The following is a 20853-nucleotide window of genomic DNA, read 5'->3' as shown; positions in this document are numbered from 1 at the left end:
TCGGCGACAGATCGGGGATCAATGAAAATGCAGGAGACCACCAGTTCGGACCAACCAGAAATTGGGACTTTTGGAGGAAAATTGTATAAAAGCCTGATTTTCAAGGACTCAGAGTGCTTGTGGTCAACTTCATGGGAAAAATCGATCTTCGAAGCTCTAAGCAACCATCTTCAAATTTCCGAGTACCAACGAAGGGGACTCAACTTCCAATCGTTGCCTGATAAGACATGAGCACCCTGGGACTCTCCAATCTTCACCTCATAAATCAGCAACAAATTACCTCTTTTTTTTTGTGCGACATCCTCCGGCAAGGACTTCGCTGTACCCTTGTGTAAGCATGTTTTATTGTCTTATTAAACAGGGATGTCCTTGTAAATCAGAATCCATGTGTCGTTGTGTCCTGCATCACTACCCCCCATATGATCCTATACTCTCACGTCATCCCAACAATCGCGAAAAGAGTATTCTTTCACTAAGACAGACAATTGTTGGGCAGCGTCCTTACAGTTGTGATTTCAACTTCTACCCTTCAAGTTCAAGGATCGTCAGTCCTTGCCAAGCAAGTGATCCCCTTCTTTCCGGTTCTGCCTCAATTCCATTGTGATAACACAAAGTTGCGCAATGTTCCAGTTTTAAATCACGGTTTTAATTACAAAACTTTTTAAAAATTCTTTTTCCATGTAGCCACTAAGAACGGCATTTTAAATCAAAGTCAAGCTGGATTCGGCCAGCCCACAATGAGATTATACTTAATTAATTATGTATTATAGAAATCAAAAATATGATTGAAATACAGTAGAGACTCGTTAATCGGAACGATTTTCAGTCGGACTGTGTCGTGCTGAATCGAACGTTTTTGATACTAAATTTACTTCTAAAGTATAATTTTCATGTTTTTATATTCTTCAATATATTTATTTTGTTTGTACAAAATGCAGAAATAATTTTTAACGATACGATAGCCTCGATTATTTTTATAAAAATTTTCGTTAGGCTTAAAATCGACGAAAATTCAACACGAAGCGACACGCAACGGAGAAAAATTTGAACATCGGACAGGTTAATATATTTATTCGTACATAATCGGTAATCGGAACAAATCACTAATCTGAACAACCCGAGTCCCCAATTGATTCCGATTTTCGGTTCTCTACTGTACTTAAATGAATGACATTTCAGTTATTCCAGTTAATGAAACAGGCTAACATTTATTCACAATTATCTTTATTAATATTTCAGAAATCTATAAAGCAATATATAAAACCATTCTACTTGTGCAAATATTTTCAAAAATCTTAGAAAGAGAAAATAAATTATTATAGAAAAAGAATAATTCTTATTTTCATCATAATACAAAAGCCTAATACAAAAGATACAATTACATTTTTACTGATAAATAACACAGTAAAATAGTATAAATACATATAAAGAGTGTTATAAATTTTTAAACAAATTTAGGAATGATCTGTTTTTTCTTCTAATATTTACAGTTACTAACAAATGGCAACTTTTACTTAATACTGAAATATTAAATGCCTTCTCACTTTTTGGATTTTACAATATTTAAAAATTTGAGATTATGCTTGGCACCTTATTCCATCAAATAGTGGAATTATATAAAAAAGCATGAGATTAAAAAACTGTGATTATTCATCATTCTGTTAAAGAAAAAAATAATAAAAATTAAGTAATTTTGAAAATAAAAATATTTACTTTAAAAATAAACTCTTACTTGTACTGATTCAATATTAGAAATATCAGTATCATCTTTACATGTCTTTTGAAGACAAGTTATTTCGGCAGTAGAAACTTGATTTTCTAATTTTAAAAACTTCATAAGATATTGTTCCTCATTTGCAGCTTCAAAATCATTGTAATCCTAAAAATTAAAATTATTGAAATTGTTAAGTGTTGTTATATGCAACATAAAAAGTAAATATATTTCCTCATTCAATAAGTCCAATGCTATGCAATGCATGTGCACGCACAAACAAAAATATCACGTCACAAAATTATTGAACTTAAATAAAATGTATTTACCATACAAAATTCAAATACTTTTGAGATCCTTCAATCATCAGAAAATAATAAATTAACAAAAATATAGGGTAGACGTACCAGTTTTGGCCAGTGTAGTACCAGTTCTGGCCAGAAAACAAATTTAACTTAAAAATATAATCACAAATGAAACAAACTTTTATTGTTAACTGTGTGAACAGTTAACAATAAAAGTTTGTTTCATTGGACAGATTTGAATATGTGGTGATTATATTTTTAAGTTAAATTTGTTTTCTGGCCAGAACTGGTACACTGGCCAAAACTGGTACATCTACCCTAGCAATATTTACTGTTAATAGACACAAATATCTTAAATCAATATTTATACTTTCATTTCCTGATAATTAGCCTCAGACCAGTAAACCTCTTCAGCCTCCATCAAAATATGTAAAATGTAGCAATTCACAAACATTTTTGGAATCCACCTGATTCCAGCTTCAGGTTCAAAGAAAAGAGTACATTCTGAATTGAAATGCATCAAATAGAATGCACATGTAGAATTCAAATTTGACCTGGCCAGTATGTCATGTGCTAATCACATACTATGTCACCCAGGCCATAACAATGTTTCGTACCATACCTGCCATGTTTTGGATAGCTGTATCTCCTCTCTAGAGCTGATATACAATTGCAGTTACAGCTGGCTCTAAATATTTCAACAGACTCTAAGCATCTGATGTGGTCTCAATTTGTAGAGGATCTAAAAAGCTGGGCTTGATTTAATTTAGCCTCTATATGGTCTTCAGGGAGGACTCAGTCCATTGAAATATTTAAAGACAGCCATAATTCCATTTGTCTCAACTCAACAGACAGGTGTTGTATGGCTCAGTGCATGTCTTATACTGGCCTGTTCAAATTTGAATTCTAGACATGCATTCTCTTCAATGCATTCCAATTTAAAAGGAACTCTTTGAACCTGAAACTGGAATTAGATGAATTACTAGATTTTACATGTTGTCTTGGTTGAAGGAATTTAGTGATCTGAAGATATGCTTCCAGTAATAGAGAAGCATGTTTGCTAATTAACAATGGACCTCAACATTATTGAAAGTTTGTACAGTATATACATATTTTTTACTTGATTATGCATTTTAAGTTAGAACCATACCTCTAAATATATCAAAATGTTATGAATTCATATAGTAAAATCCATGTGTTCTTAATTTTTGATTCATAAGTAGTACATATAAGTGTAACATTCATTACTATAACTGTAACACAAAATGTAAATATAATGTGAACACATTAAAGAAATTTGTTGTCTTCTATCAATAGATAGTTTTAAAGAAAACCATTCAATTTTTATTGTTTATAATACATTAAAATTTTGATGATATAAGGATGATTATAATTAAAATTTCATTTCACTATGGTCTGAAATAAGATCCACTGGTCAAATCCACTGACTTGCAAAAATGACTATTAAATACAGTATCTTAATTTTGTTTTTCAAAGCATTTCAAATTTTGTTTTATAAATGACAACTGAATCCATTCAATATTTCTTTTCTATTTGAAATAACTGTAATTCTATAAGCACTTATTCTCATTTAGTCTTTCTATAGTTAAAACAATAACTTCAATGTTGACAATACTGTATAGGTTAAAATGAATAAGTTACTTTTAACACAATCCTAGAAAATTTTAAGTGGTTAGTTGAAATGTTGCTTATTAATATATACAGTTGAGTTCATATAAGTCGACACTCCCAAGGGGAAGTGGAAATGTGTTGAGTTATCCAATAGGATGACTAAAACAAAGTTTTAAAATACCACAAAACTACAATTAGGAAAATACAGTAGTGCTTTATGCAGTACATGCAATGTATCTCAACCATCCATAACTGGCATTAAAGTTGATTTCTACTCCAAGTACCTCAACGATTTCCATTGCCTTTTGTTTCAGTATCGTCCTGAAACAGGAAGATTCAATGAACGAATTTGCTTTAGCCAACGAACTAGAGCATCTTCGACATCTTTGTACGGCAACTCTCTCTGGTGTTATCAAGACAGCTGTGATGAAGAACCAAGAAAAAATTTCTTAATTTCCTCTTTTTTCTTCAGAATTCCCACCAATGTTGTTCTTGGAAGGATTTTTTTGTTTTACAAATTCGGCTTGCAAAATTTTCTTACATTCAAATTCAGACACAAGTTCGTATTTTTCCTTCAGCGTAAGCATTGTTAGCTTTCGGACATGCATTTCAAACAAAAATGTGAAATACGTGCTACAAATAACACATGATGTGAGAAAATGCAAAATCAGATTCTACTGTGACATTGATATAGATTGTATACCATATTTACTCACATATAGGACAAGGTGTGACTTTCAAGATCAAAATAAAGAAAATTAGATTTATTAATACAATTCTAATTTTATTTTGTTTAATCACAACTAAAATATCAAATGCATGTAAATGCACGCATTGTCCTTCAAGAATTACTAGCATTTTAGACTGTAAGGAAAAATCTTATAAAATCGAGAACATAATTTGTTCATGTAAAGTTGGACAATTAGGAACCTTTCTTGCAAATTCTTAACAGTCAAATTCACTCTTTGTCGATTACACTTACGAGTTTCTCTAAATTCTGATTTCCAAACAATTATCTGTTTTCACATGGGAATGAATCAAAACTTATATCAGACTCCTGTGTAATTTTGAATTCAATTCAAAAGCTTTGCTTTTCCTATTGCTATTCATCTTTACTCCTGACAATACACAAGAATGATTCAAATGACCCAGATAAAATACTTTTGTTGTTTTTAAGCACCAGAAGATGAGAATCTGGTAAAAAATGCAAATACACAGTTTACAAAAATTATTGGAAAAATGAAAAGAATCCTTCGCTCACACATAGGACAACCTAGGTTTTTGAAGCAGTGAAAAATGAATAAAACGCTCTTCTTATATGCGAGTAAATATGGTATTTTCATTTTGTTTACCTGTTATTGTTTTATTTATAAAATTACATAAAATGTTAAGGTATTTTTATTAATATGTACATATTAATAAATAAGTCAACTCCCCTCTTGAAAAAATGAGTTCACACCACACAGTAAGCTGTGTGATCTGAACTCTTTTTCAGGAGGGGAATCAAACCCTAATGATAGCGCCTGTCCAAATGCAGATCACATCACACAAGGACTTTGATCATGTTGAAAAATAAATAAGCATATGTTCTAAAGATATTATAAGTGAATTTAAAAATAAAATGCTTTAGAAATATTCTTTGGACTTTGACATATAGACAGTTCTCTCGTAATAACAGAGTTCCATTCCTACAACTAGGTTGCAAAGCAAAATTTTTGATAAACAAGAAGCTAAAATGTTATACCAAAAAAATTAAAGTTCATTCATTTAAAATAGTCATTCAGATTAATATTTTAATCATTGAATCTTTCAAAGTGTCAACATCAGTTATCAGGAGCTGTAAAAGGCCCGGATAAAGGTAATGACTGCAAAGAAATAAAAGTACTTATAGGGGGTAGGGAATGAGATTCTTCTCAAAAGCTACATCCTAGATGTAGCTTTTGAGAAGAATCTCATTAATATGTACATTATTTTTTTCAAGTTTCCTTTTTTTTTTACTTCATAAAATTTACAACAATATACCGTATTTTACGGACTATAAGACGCACTTTTTTCTTCGAAAAATTGCCTCCAAAATGCAGGTCGCGTCTTATAGTCTGTAGTGTCTTATAGGTATTTAAAAAAAAAACTGCTTAAAAATTAAGGTGCGTCTTATAGTCCGTAAAATACGGTAGTTGATATTGTACAACAAACAGAGTAAGTCAAAGTTCATAAATGGAACCACACTGATGACAAAGTGTCTCCATCTCTATAGTTGATGTACATCCCCCATGAGCATTATAAATCTGAAATATCTTCAAGTATTTGAATTATGGTTCATGGTTAGTTGAATTATGTTAATGCACTCCCATAAAATGTGTATTGCCTTGTTGTTTGGCATAGACCACTAGGATTGTATTCATATAAATAATAAATTCAAATTGGAGAATATTTTAACAATATCATACACCAACCTTTTCATTTTCCAGAATCAATTTAATGTTTTCAATCTGTTTTACAGTTTTTCTTCATATCTATCTCTCAATCACTTTATTCTTGTTCTATTTCATTAAAATTTGAATATTGAAACTTCTTATGATGATTTTTAAATTTTGGAATGTTCCACAAAAAATTTTTTTAAGTATCATTCTATTTTTATTTAATAATTAATCCATTTACATGTAAATAATAATTTATCATACATGATGTTTTCAGCTCTGTTATGTTTAGTTCTGGTTTCATGTCTTCTTTTTCAAGTTGTCATATGATCTCCACGTAGTTGATAATGAGTCACAATCCCTGCAGTTTATACAGATCTTGTCTAATGTTGCTTTATAAATTTCTAGCATCTCTAAAAGTTCTTGTCTGGTCTCTACAAAAGTTCACTCTGATTAATTTTGCATCTTCGAGCTTTTACTTCTATTTCCAGTTTGGAAGTATATATGGCTAGTGTGATATGATATTGAAAAGAAAAAACAATCTATCTGTGTTCATTTATTTTGTTAGAAATTGATCTATTTGTGCCTAATTGGGACTTGATCTATTTGATCAAGTCCCAATTAGGCACAAATAGATTAAATTAAAGATAAAATAATAAAAATTTAATAACAGAATAAATTAAGGATGATAGAATTAATTGTAACTTGGTTTATACAGGAGGCACAAATAAATCAATTTCTAACAGAATAAATGAACAGAGATATGATACTGAAAAGAAAGAACAATCCACCACATTAGCCATATATGATTCCAAACCAGAAATAGAGGCAAAGCTCAAAGATTAATCAGGGTGAACTTTAGAAGAGACCAGACAAGAAATTTAAAGATGCTAAAAATTTATAAAGCAACATTAGACAAGATCTGTATAAACTGCAGGGATTGTGACTCAATAATGAGTCACATATTACAAAAATCTGTGAAAGAAGACACGAAACCAGAACTAAACATAATGGTACTGAAAACATCATCTCCCATTTCATTTATATGTATAAATTATTATTTACATATAAATGGATTAATTATTAAATAAAAATAGATTACTTAAAAAATTTTTTGTGGAAAATTCCAAAATTTAAAAATCATTATAAGAATTTTCAATATTCAAATTTTACCAAAATAGAACTAGAATAAGGTGACTGATAGACCTGAAGAACAACTATAAAACAGATCAAAAATGCTAATCAAAACATTAAACTGATGCTAAAAGATGAAAAATTGGTGTAGGATATTGTTAAAATTGTATTGTCCAAATTTTTGTTAACTTCATAGATGTTTTTTTGACTCTATTTTTGGTGCTGTTTGTGGTGGCCCCTACATAGGATAAGTCTTTGGTTGAGTCACTGGGCCTCTAGTGGGATGGTATAGACTCCCAAGGTGATGGTATAATTTTCCTTGAGCTTGTCATTTCTCAGAATACTAAATATCATGTGACTGAATTTGTTTTGTTGTTTACGAACCCAATATGCATTTTTTTCAAAAATTGGAAAATAGCTTACACAAGCCTCCTATTGTCTAGTTGTGAACATGTAGGTGTATATTTTTAAAATTCATATTTATTCTTTTTAACTTTATTATTTTATGTTCAATTTACTTGAATTATTCTGTTCGAACAGAAAATAGCATAACTAAATCGAATAGAAGTTCAAAATGTTCTTACTCCATTAAACATTTTTTGGATATGCTAAATAAGATGTATTTCCATTATTTTTGATTCTTATCCAGTATTCTTATTTTTTATACATATATTGTATCATATTACATTCATTAAACATATTTGGCATTATTATTTTTAATTACTTACGCCACAATAAATATCACCATTAAATATCTGAGGTGGAAGAGCATTTGGTCTGTCATGTTTCTTGCATTCTTCCCTCATAAAATTACGATCTTCTTCTCTTCCAGTTTCTGTAATATCAATTACATCAAACTCTAATTTTAATGATTCCAGTACAAACTGAACACGCTGTTGTTGTTTACGGATCTGAAAAAAAAAAAAAAAAAATATATATATATATATATATTATAAAAATTTAGATAATTACAGTATATGTATTATTATTTCTAAAATTAAATTTGTTTACTATTACAAAATCATAATTTTAATTTTTATACAGAAAAATCAATTTTTTTTTAAATTTAAGAAATTGTTAAAATAAATTACATTAGAAAATAAAAGACATGATTTATAAAATTACACTTTTTATATTTTATTATTATAAAACAAATTACAATGGAACCTCGCTTAACAAGCACCTTCCATAAAAAGTATTTCACATAATGAGCAAAGCAAATTGTAACAAAAATGACTCACTTAACAAGCAATGTTTCACATAACAAGTGATGAGGAGAGGGGAAGTCCTGGATTGTGCACATGCTCCATCAGTCTGTGTTTAAAACTTGTTCCGCTAGCATCTTACTGTCGTTTGTGATCACATATTTTTCCAAACTTGTGTTACATATATTGCATATAAACATCAATAACCATAGTCTGTTATATAATAAACCTGCCAAACGATATGCTAAATTCTTGGGCTATGTAAAGGTTATAATTAAATATTAGAAATTAATTAATTTGACTAGATGTAGGCAGTTATGCTGCCACCTCGTATTAAATTTAATGACCGATTCCAAATTAAATGTTAGAAATGTCTAAATTAAAAATTAATTATAATTATTAAATTTAATACAAAATGGAAGCATAACTGCCTACCTCTAATCAAATTAATTAATTTCTAATATTTAATTATAACCTTTACATAGCCCAAAAATTTGGCATATTGTTTGGTTGTTTGAGAACATATTTACAGTGGTACCTTGGTATTCGAACATAATCCGTTCCAGAAAGAGGTTCGAGTACCAATATGTTCGAACTCCAAATCATTTTTTCCCATTACAAATAATGTAAAATAGATTAATGCGTTCCAATCCCCAGTTGATTCGCTAGTATGTTTTTTATTGTTTCTTTATTCTTTAAAATAGTCGATATCGTCGACTTAGCCATAGAATATTTGACAGCAAGATCCGAAACACGCACTCCATTTTCGTGTTTAGCAATGATTTCTTTTTTCAGTTCGATTGTTGTTCTCACTGTTTTCCTTTTCACTTGACCACTTTCACTTTTATTCTTCTTGGGACCCATGTTTAAGGGCTAGTAAATCAAAAGAAAAGGATGCTAATTCAAAAAATATAGCACAGCGTAAGTTAATGTGCATGCCAAACAATGACTGTCTCGTAAAGACCAACAACTGCCGTATTATCAGGCTAGCAAATGGCTATAGTAATATTAATAATTTAAGATAATTTGGTACTAGAGTTAGGCGTTAAGCACCATCTCTTGCTAAATTTAATAATTGGAATTTTAATTAAATAATTTAAATAAATTTAGGCCTAACTGGACTGTCTCGTAACTGACGCCGCCGCCGTGGCGTCGGCGTCGACTTGGCGGGCTTTCCCGTTCGAGTACCAAAATTTTGTTCGGGAACAGGGGCATTTTTTTTTTCGAAATTTTTGGTTGAGTACCGATTTGTTCGGGCTCCGAAACGTTCGAGTACCGAGGTATGACTGTATTCGATTTTTTTGTTTTCTGCAAATCGAATTCACATTCCATGTTGGTTCATTCTACACCAGAAAAAAAGTTGAGGATGATTAACGCTCCTTAACAATGTATATTGAAATAATTTTCTTTAAATAAACATTATACATAAAATATTTGAGTATTTTCTCAGCATGGAATGCATTATCATATTTTATATTAATTTCTATGGGAAAAATTGTTTCACTTAACGAGTGTTTCACTTTACAAGTAAGATTCTGGAACAAATTATGCTCATTAAGCAAGGTTCCACTGTACTTCAAGAAAAAATTTTAAGTTCTTATAATGGTTCCTGCTGATTAAATTTATAGAATAACCAAAGCAACATATGGTACCAAATTATAAAAACTCACTCTGGTTCATTGACAACCTTGAATTTTATTGTTAATTAAAATAACTAACTGTCATGTAATTACTTTTTGAAGAAACCAACCATAAATTATACTGGAAATTAGAATTAATATGAAAATTAGCACCTTTAATCATCCAGCACAAATATTTAACAAAATAAAAACGTTTTTGATCGTTTTTAACGGTCATCCTCAGTTAAAACGCAAATTAACAAAAAAAAACACTAAAATGGAATATAAGCAATTAAATACGAAAAATAATAAATGTGGATGAACAACTACAAATAGATTGCGCATGATGACTAATATACATATATTATACAATAAATGAATAAAATTATATAACAAAATACGTGGCCGCATCCCTTGAATCTGATATTAATATCACCTTCTTTGCAGGTGATATTAATATCTAGGAAATGAACATTATTATAGCTCTCCTGGTCCAGTTGTAAAGTTAAACCATAAGGGTTATCATTGATATCATTTAGGAATCGCTGAGTGTTGTGCTTATTATTCCAAAGAATGAATATGTCGTCTATGTATCTGGTGTATAGAATAATATCTTTTTGGAATCCGGGAAGAAGGGGAAATCAAGACGAACATTTACCGGTATAAATACTATCATTATCCTGAATCAATTGGTAGATCCCAGGCATATTAAGTATGCGGCATTCCAATCTTGGATCAAGCGTGCCTACACTCATTGCACAAACATATGTGATAACTACAAAGTACTGGATTACATACTCGAGACAGCAACACAACAAGGTTACCAGAGAAATATAGTAGAAAAACTTATCACAACATTCCAGAATCGAAGTAATCACTCTCCCACCGATAACGGTAAACAAAAGATGGTAATCAACTATTATCCCTTCTTGAACAAAATGCTAAACGAAATTGCTAAAGCCAATAATATACATATCATTTACCGATGTAATCCAACAGTTTACAAGTTGTTAAGGAATGACAAGAAGAGAGAAGATTGGAACTCTTTAACAGGGGTTTACTCCATACCAATAAAGGACCAACGATTTGATTCGGATATTGCTTATGTGGGAGCTACTTTACAGCACTTAGAACAAAAGATCAAAGAGCATCATATGCCAAGCAACAGGATATTAACGTATTATGGGACCATGCTTCCATCATCAAGCCGATGAACAATAGGCATACAATCAAACATCTAGAAAAGCTAGAAATATATAAAGCGCAAGAAAAAATGGGATGTATTAATCACAGGGACGCGGATTCTTTATCAACCACATGGAAATCATTTTATAATGATAAACAATAACAACATACAAGGGATGCGGCCACATACTTTGTTATATAATTTTATTCATTTATTGTATAATATATGTATATTAGTCATCATGCGCAATCTATTTGTAGTTGTGCATGCGCATTTATTATTTTTCGTATTTAATTGCTTATATTCATTTTAGTGTTCTTTTTTGTTAATTTGCGTTTTAACTGAGGATGACCGTTAAAAACGATCGAAAACGTTTTTATTTTGTTAAATATTTGTGCTGGATGATTAAAGGTGCTAATTTTCATATTACTTTTTGAAAATATTTTATTAAGAACTGTTATTGTCTCCCATCACAACAATATACAGTTATTAAACAAACCAAATTCATTTTTTATTGACTATAAATCAGTTGTAATATAGTTGTCAACAGAGAAGTATTTTATTGTTATTAATACAATTTAATATATAATGTTTTTATTACTTAAGATTAATATTATTATAATTAATTTTATTATTTAATAGTACTAAATTTTAATATATAATATTATATATTAATATAATATTATTAGTATATTTTTTTTAATAAATGTCAAATTAAAAATATTGTAGTTATAAAAAATATTAAGCAATATTTTTTTTAAAATATAATTTTAGATCTACTGTAATGAAACAATAAATAAATCAATAAGATATATGAATTATCTCACAATGTGTTATTACAAATATTTGTTACTTAACTTTCTGACAATTCTGTATTATTGATAACAAAATGAAGTATTCCTTATACAATGACTCATAAAAATAATGCTTTGTAAATATATTATGCAATACCATTTTATTTTATAAATTATATTTCTTTGTTATTTTTATTTTTTACTTCTTTAAATAATTTATTTCTATTCATATTTCATAAACAACACTAAGTGGATAATAAATTTTATCAAACATTGAGATTTTACAGTGTGAATTTTTTAGAACTAAACCAATAATATAATCTCAACTTCTGCTTTCTAAAATTTTTTTTTTGTTAAAGATTAGTTAATCTGGACACTGCTAACAATATAAACCAATATAATCATGTTATCAATGTGTCAAATAATGAGGAAAAATTAACATGTAAACTTTCCATTCATTGAAAGTCCAAATGTTTGCTTTAATATTTAAAAATGAGTATTCTAAATAAATGAGCTAATAAATAAATTTTTACAAAAAGCAGTCATGTATCATCACAAACAAAAACAAAATAAATATTCAAAAAAATATGTATATATATATTTTTGAATATAAAAATATATATAAATATTATCTTTTAAATCTTTCAAAAATATAATCTCATTCCAATCTCTCTTGGAATGTGGACATTAGTGATCATTATGATTAACCACAGTTATATTATTGGAAGTTACTCTAGAATAATACTGAACACGATCAATAATAGAGATTAAAAAAATGAATCATTCTGGAATGACACTGGAATTGATATGCATAATATTAAGTCTATAATAATGTTGCAAAAGTAAATTTTATTTTGCTTTAGAATGTAATAGTATAGTGTTTTAAATTTGACTTGACACAATAAAAATAAAACAAAATTTAATTTAATGCAGTGAAAAATAAAATTAATGAATATGGCACAATGTAAAAATAATACTTAAATTATAAAACTATTTAAAATGTAAATATGAGAAATAACATTGCTACACTGACACAAATGATATATTGATAACTATACTTTAAGAGTTTGAGGATAGCCAAATATCAGTAATCTCTGTAATGATAAATGAATACCTATACATAAAATAACAGTTGAGACTAGCAAATGTTAGTTATTGACACCAATGTGGGTATTAGCATTAAAAAAACAAAAATAAAGAGGGAGATAGAATATTCAGTCAAGGATAATTGATTGTTCTTAATGCTCAATTTATTCCTGTAATTAGACAGTATAAAAATTGAGATTGAAGTAGTGTTTGGATATTCTGAAAAGCTTGTTTGTACTTTTTCAGGACATATTTCCATTTTTCTGTTTAAAATTATTTGTAAAATTACTTTAAAATGTCTTGGTTTATATAGTTTATGAAGCTTTTTCAAAAAAAGTAAAGGTTCTAATTTATATTCAAACATCTTTATTACCGATTTCAAAACAAATTAATGTGAGTTAAATCAAATTCCAGTTTACTTTAAAATAATAACTTATTAAAGAATATTAATAATCTTTTATTAAAGAAATGATTAATATATATTCACAAAAATCACAACTAACATTTAACAGATAAACCATACAAATTTGCAAATTTCAAATATTACTTAAAATAAAGTTGCTGAAAAGAAATTTTTAAAATAAAAATATTTCCATCCTACATTTCAGCTTTGCTGCACTGAAAAAAATCAACTATTCTAATAATAACTTCTAACATCTCTACATTTAAAATATTACATATCATGATACTTTTGTTATACAAATACTATTACTACTATGTTATTTTATTTATTCATTTATTAATAAAATTAATATAAATGTTCTATCATTTAATTTTAATTTCTTGGATTAAATCCAACTTTTATATAATATATTAAGTTACATTTTGCATCATCAGACAAATTTTAAATAAGTAATTAAAAAGTTTAAAGTAATTTATTTTAAGTTTTAATCTTTTTTTTTAAATATTAAAACACACATTTTTTAATATATTATAGTAACTTTAAATGAATACATTTGAATATTTACAACAAATACATTGTAATACCTGTAATTTCATAAATAAAATAAATATACAAGGATGAATGTTTTAATTTATAATTTATATAAAAACATGATTTTGTAGGAAAGTACTTTCATCTTATTAAAGTCTTCTTCAGAAATAAGCAATAAACAAAATAGAATTAACAATATTGAAATAAATTAGAACAAATTATGAATAATTAGAAGGATTTTTAAAAATGTTTACATAACTCTTACATCTAAACAGAAAGATTAATTATTTGAGCTATACTGAAATCTGGATTTCTTTCTGTTCAGAAAAAACAAAACCATGATTAGTTCTTATGTGCTGTAATTTGATAAAAATAAACACTAAAGGATCAGTACTGTAAGTGTTATTAACACACAAAATAGGAGGAAAAGTAGTACTGTTGCCAGAACTTTTGTTACATAATATGAAATTAATAAAAATAGTAATGTTTTCCAAAATATGACTTGAGAGCAAACACTTCCAGATGTGAAAATTTTTCTTTATTACATGTCAATGTATTTTAAAAAATTGAGTTTATCATATTTCAAATGGACACTGTTTCACATATCATATTACAATTGAAACTTATAAAATAAAAATTCCTAATAAATATCTAACACAAGATTTCTAGCAAATTGTCATATTTTTGTTATAAACATTTTATTACATTAAATAATTTTTATTTTTGACTTTTGTCATAATACATAAATAATCACATGGTGATTTGCTCTACTTACAACAAGAAATGTTTTCTTCTTTAATGCATTGGAAGTCAAGCATATGATGTTTATAGTGAGTAACAAGTGAAAACAGGATGTAAACTATGATATTGCTCATCAAGGAAACAAAATGAACTAATTTCCTGATGACTAATGCAGGTAGGCTACCCACACATCATCTAATTATTTAAATATGTTTGAAACCTACTTCAATTTTTTTTAAATTAAAAAGATAATATATTAAAATATTATTTGAATTTACAATTGCATTTATTTGAATTAAATATTAAAAGATTTTATTAATAATATCAATATAATATAGTTTCTTTCATTGAATTTTATTACATAAAATTGGAAATTTATCAAACTCCAATATAAAAACCATTAGTATTGTTTTTACTTTGTATCAAAGTTCAACGACATATAAAATTATTTAAGTTGAAAAAATTCTGAACATAATAATTGTATTCATAAACATTTACAGTATTTAAATTATAGGCAGTATCAACAAGTGGCTGTTTAACCTGCTAAAACAATGATACTCCCCATAAAATAATAAAAAACCAAACAACAAATAAAACAATTAAAAAAGGACAGTTCAGTATGTACGGTACATCAGATACTTTGTAAATAAAGATCTGATATACAAACTGTAGTTTTTTTTTTTTTTTAAATTCAAAATGCAAATATTTTGCAAATTCTTTTATATTACATGCAGCCTAGTCAAAAAATATCTATCGCTGTATTGCAACTAACCAATTTTGTGAATAATACAAACCTGATTTGTTTTACGTAGTTATTGAATTTGTTCTGAGTGAAAAAATTTGATAAAAGGAATTTATAAAGATCATTGCAAAAAAATACTTTTTCTTAGAATAGATATTCAAAACAGCATATCCTGTATAGAATATATATTGCAATTTATGTAAATATAATACATGAAAAAAATCTCAATTATAAATAAAATAAACATTGAACCATACTGATAATTCTCTAACAAATTTTTTCCAAAAGGAAAATATATTCGAAGTTCAACGTATGGCTTATATTTATTACTACAAAGCCTGAAGAGCCCAGACGGGGCTACTAAAACGTTAGCGATCCTAATATCAACCATTCTGGTTATCTGGTTTTTACATAAGTGTGTTTTTTGTAACAAATTTTTATTAAATAATTAAACATTTTACATAATTCAAAGTAGGCCTACATTTTCTACTATATTAACTTATTGAAATAAGTTAATCAGAAATTTCCAATTGATATGGATTTCCAACAGATTTATCACTCTTCAATTTTAAGTCAAATATTGAAGTCATTAAAATATTAATATGACTAAAACAGAAACTAAGTGTTTAATCTTTATTGAGAATCCTTACTTAATATCATTGATAGATTCTTAGAAACTGCATTGTTAAATGAAATAATGTATAATGAAACCAATTCTATCATAGATTACATAATATAATCGAGATACAATTTGATTATTATTATTTTAATTGAACTTTGTTTGCAACTTCACGCATTTGTTTCTCTATCCAGTCAATTAACTTTTTGGTTTATAAAGAAAATTCAACAATAACTGTAAATGATTAGACATGTAATTGTATCTTTCCTCACTAAAACAGGTTTTGATGTACTTCTCTTTCTATTGATGTTCACAAATTCCTGGAGAAAAGTTTATATGGATAAAATTCAAGACAACTGAGTTAGTTTTAGGATTCAATAACAAATCATTTTTGAATCTTCAGTTAATATACAAGTATCTGTTATATAATAGAGAGATGAACCCACATATTACCAGCTTCTAATCAATATTGTTTATAATAATGTTAGCTTAGTGAAAAAATTAATGTATTATATACTAGACAAATATACTAAGTTATATTATTAATATATAGTACTAGATGTTCCATTACTTTTCTATAAAAAAAATTATATTAAGCTGTACGAACCTTCTTATTATATTAAAATCTATTTAAAGAAATTTTCATGTAAACATTTAATCCAAGTGTATGTAAAAAAATTATCATGGGAAATATATATGCTTAGTCTACAGATTGTAGTTTATATTAATTTTTATCAAAGTTCAATTGAAAATAAAAGCTTATGCTCCTTACTGCATCAATTTTTACTTTCAGATAAATGTAAATAAAAAAGTTTATAGAAAACTACATTGCTACAAATTATTTATTGAAATATAAAATTGTGTAAGATTACAAACTCAGAACAGAACACATTTTAATAAGAATAAGAAAAAAAATAGCTATTTTACTAACAAGCAGGAAAAATTAATTTTATTTCCTTTAATGTTCTGAAATGTTCATATTGTTTACAGGAAGTCAATGACAAGCTATCTAAGAAAGCAGTCTAAATTTAATGCTAATCTTGCACCTATTTATCTAAACTCATTTTTTACCATATAACAACATTTCTCCTAAAAGTCAAAAATGTTTAACTTTCATGCCTAAAATGAAGTAATATTACAGAAACATTTTATTTCTATAATATAATTATTATTAATTACTAATGAAGAACAAATAAAAATTAAAAGCTTACATTTTCCATTTCAAAATAAAAGTGTGAGATTATAAATCTTATAAAACAACAGCATCAATCTATCTTATTTAAAATTTATGTATTAAATCATATAACTTTTATCATACACTTTATATAAACACTAATAAATCAACACAAACTTCTAGATTATTATTATTTGAAAAGCAGAACATCTACTGTATTTTAAATCATTTATCTATTAACATATGTAAATCATTTCTGATCTACATCTATATCATTAACAGCACATCCAAACAATTTTACGATAATATCTTATCGGGTAATTTATCCGACACAAGGTTTGCGTCGAACCAGTAATTTCGATTATGCAATATTTACAGTCCTTATACTACTGTACTCATTTATAATCACCATATAAGACTTAAGTGGTTGTTAATTCTATTGCCAGATTATTATGTTATTAATACACTTACCACAATAATGTATTTATTTTTCAATTAAAAGTATCATGCAGCTAGTGAAATCTATTTTACAGTCTGATTGTGATTAAAATGAGTGAAATAAAACTGGGTCTGTTTAATAATAAAATTACATGTAATTTATTCTGAGAAAACATATTTACTTCCTGGAAAAAAAAAAAAAATGTAATTATGACAGGAAATCATTTTATAATAAGCCATATAATTTCATATTTGTTATGAAGCTTTCATATGTAATTTTTACTATAGAAAGAGATTAAAAGAAGAAAAATTATGTAAAAAAAGCATCTTTGCAGTTGTTTTCCTAACTTATTAAAATTTAAAGCGAAAACAGAAAGTTTAGATTGTGCTCGAACTCTTATCCACTTAGAAATATATAAATTATAAATTTACTTAAGGCTATTAACTTAAACTCACTTCATGATTGCCTGAAACTCCGGAGATGAACACCCTGACGACCATCTTCCTTCTTTCTCCCTATTCGATGTGCTTCTATGAGGCGCCCTCTAAAGTTTTGTTATAGTTTAATCAATGACGTCACGCTTCGAGTATTTATTATTATTATTTTTTTTCTTTCTTTCTTTCTTTTTCTGTGCATGAATGTAGGAGGTGTTTCTTTTTCCTCTTTTCATTCGTCTATTAATGTGCAGGTGACGGCACGCGGCCTTATCTTCCGATTACTAAAAAAACAACAAACAGATTAAACACGAAAGTGGCGTGTTTCGCTCCGGTTTTTCACTCGTCCGTATCTTTTTAAATGTCATTACTAATCAATAAAAAATTACGTTTTGCATCGTTCAATTTAACGGAAGTCGATTTACAATATTTTTCCTTATAGTAATAGTATATTTTAAGTAAAATTTATTTTCCTGATGAAAAGAATAAATCATTGCAATCGTTTTCTCCGAAATTCTAAATTTGCGAATTTGGTTACGCTGCACGGTTCCTGCTTATTAAAAGATGAATTGTCTGTAAATCTATCAACTGTAAATAATATTTTTTTCTTTACTTTTTTAAATGGTCTGCTTCACTTCATAAAGTTGGTTATATTGATAAAATATATTGGTGTTAAAATTTTCATTAGAATAATTTTCCCAAAATCCGAATATTAACATGACTCCAATTCTTATTTTATGAAATGTAAATGTACGAGATATTTTGCTTCAAATTTATTTTCATTTTCTACTTTAATGACATCAAATTATAATTTATAATGAAGTGCCTATTATAAATTTTCATTATAACGTTGTTGACTTCGCCATTTCTTTTATATTTTTTATATGAATTATCGATAAATATTTGTATCATATGTATTCTCAGATTGTTTATGAAACTGAAAAACTACATTAAACTGCAGTTAATCCAAATTTTGTATTAATTGAATGAAAATTCTATATTTCCTAAAGTATTTGAACCATTTGAGAATGTATTAAACGAGTAGTTCTTTATATATTTACAAAAATAATTATTTAATATTTTTAAAATAGTATTTAAAAAAAAATTGTTGCTTCTCAATACGAATATTTTTCCCTTTTTTTTTACTCTTTCCGCACAGTGGCAACTAAGGTCTTTTTCTAAGTCCATTAGGCCACTCATAATGGGGGCAGTTGTGGTGAAGGACGGATCCAAATATAGACCACTCACTAAAAATTCATGGGTGATCTATGTTGAACCCGAATAAAATATCCCGTCTCCCAAAGTTTTATGCTGATGCCTTAATCGCCTCAGTCATCCGGACAGTCAGTACAGTATTTCTATTTAAACCATACAGTTCTGAAAATTAAAATATTACTGAATTATGAAAAATTAAATAAGGCATAACATAAATTAATTTTTATGAATTAAGATGTAACATGTTTTTTGATAACAAAAAATCTATTATATGAATTTAAAAATATATAGATATTTATTTAAATTCTTATAATAGGTTATTTATTTAATATGAATAATCTTTAAATATTGTATAGTTTCTGTAATGAATACAAGAACATTATTGTAACGGTTTGGGGATGAGTTACATTATTCCAAAGCTGTTGATGCGATGTTTTATCAAATTCTAAGTTAATTTTTGTAATGAATATACGCACTCTCTCAAATGAATCAGAAAATATAATGGAGGAAGATCTTCAAGTAAACCTTGTTTCAAAATAAAAAATTTGGAGTTCTACTTCGAAGTGCAAAATTCAGATATAAACATTGTTAATTAAGATTTTAAAGAAAAATGTTTTAAACTTTTAAATTTAGTTTTATTCAAATTTGTATTTTTAGGCTAATTTAATTTATTATATAATGTTAATTTCCGTCTTTATTATTAATTGTCATTTATTTAAAATCCACTCCACCATTAACTGATTTAGTAACGTCTAGTTTTAACATATTTCTCCATCGCGATCGTTAAGAAAACATCGCACAGAAAATAGATTGAATGACACCCTTTTCATCAACAACTGTGAAGAAATTATAACAATGTATTGTTAAGGGATGAGAATGTCAACATTCAACCCGATAAACAGGATGAATCTAACATTTCACGAACCAAAGATTACACGATATGTCCCGTTTAGACGACTTCTTATTATCTTCCCGGGCCACCTATGACCCAACACCTGGAAAATCAACCTTCGTCTCCAAAGATCGATCACCTGATGAGTTTTCCCAGGCCTAACGAAGATAAAAGAGGCCAGAACTCGAGCCTACAGGCGGACATCCGAAGAGCGTACAAGAAACTCTACTTGCCATATTCAGCGGACTCCACCGTAGAAGTAATCTTTCGCCTCGCCATACAAAGCGGAAATCCAGCTTCATATAGTGTGAACATCCCCAGGTCCATACAGAGCGGACATTACCCAAGGCTCCAACTCATCGTATCCTAGAGAGAACAACCTCCTAGAAGCGACTGACACCGTTTCCGTCAGTCTCGGTCAGTTTTGATCGAGTATAATTTGATATAAACAAGTTTACCTTCAATAGAGGCATTAAAATCAGCATCACAGTCAACAGGATTTGAGAGTGGCGTAAACTGCTCGGAAAATAAAGTGAAAATTTTTAGGGTAATTAATTGGTGGTGTAGGACGTAA

The 20853-nt window shown here is 27.8% G+C and overlaps 1 protein-coding gene across 1 annotated transcript; it reads right to left on the bottom strand.

Annotated features, from left to right (window-relative positions):
* Nucleotides 1–1207: 1207 nt before the first annotated feature.
* Nucleotides 1208–18342, bottom strand: LOC136973365 (SH3 domain-binding glutamic acid-rich-like protein 3). The gene is made up of 4 exons (XM_067268095.1): nt 18194–18342; nt 7928–8110; nt 1733–1879; nt 1208–1658 (listed from the first exon to the last, which is right to left on the bottom strand). The coding sequence occupies exons 1-4, from the start codon at nt 18236–18238 to the stop codon at nt 1647–1649; spliced, it is 387 nt and encodes a 128-aa protein (XP_067124196.1). The 5' UTR covers nt 18239–18342; the 3' UTR covers nt 1208–1646.
* Between the last annotated feature and the right edge of the window lie 2511 nt (nt 18343–20853).

Source organism: Centruroides vittatus, unplaced genomic scaffold (genome assembly GCF_030686945.1).
Source record: "Centruroides vittatus isolate TY-2023 unplaced genomic scaffold, ASM3068694v2 contig_3153, whole genome shotgun sequence".
Lineage (NCBI taxonomy): Eukaryota > Metazoa > Arthropoda > Arachnida > Scorpiones > Buthidae > Centruroides > Centruroides vittatus.
Note: the sequence above shows the minus strand (reverse complement) of the source record. Positions and strands in the feature narration are given on the sequence as shown.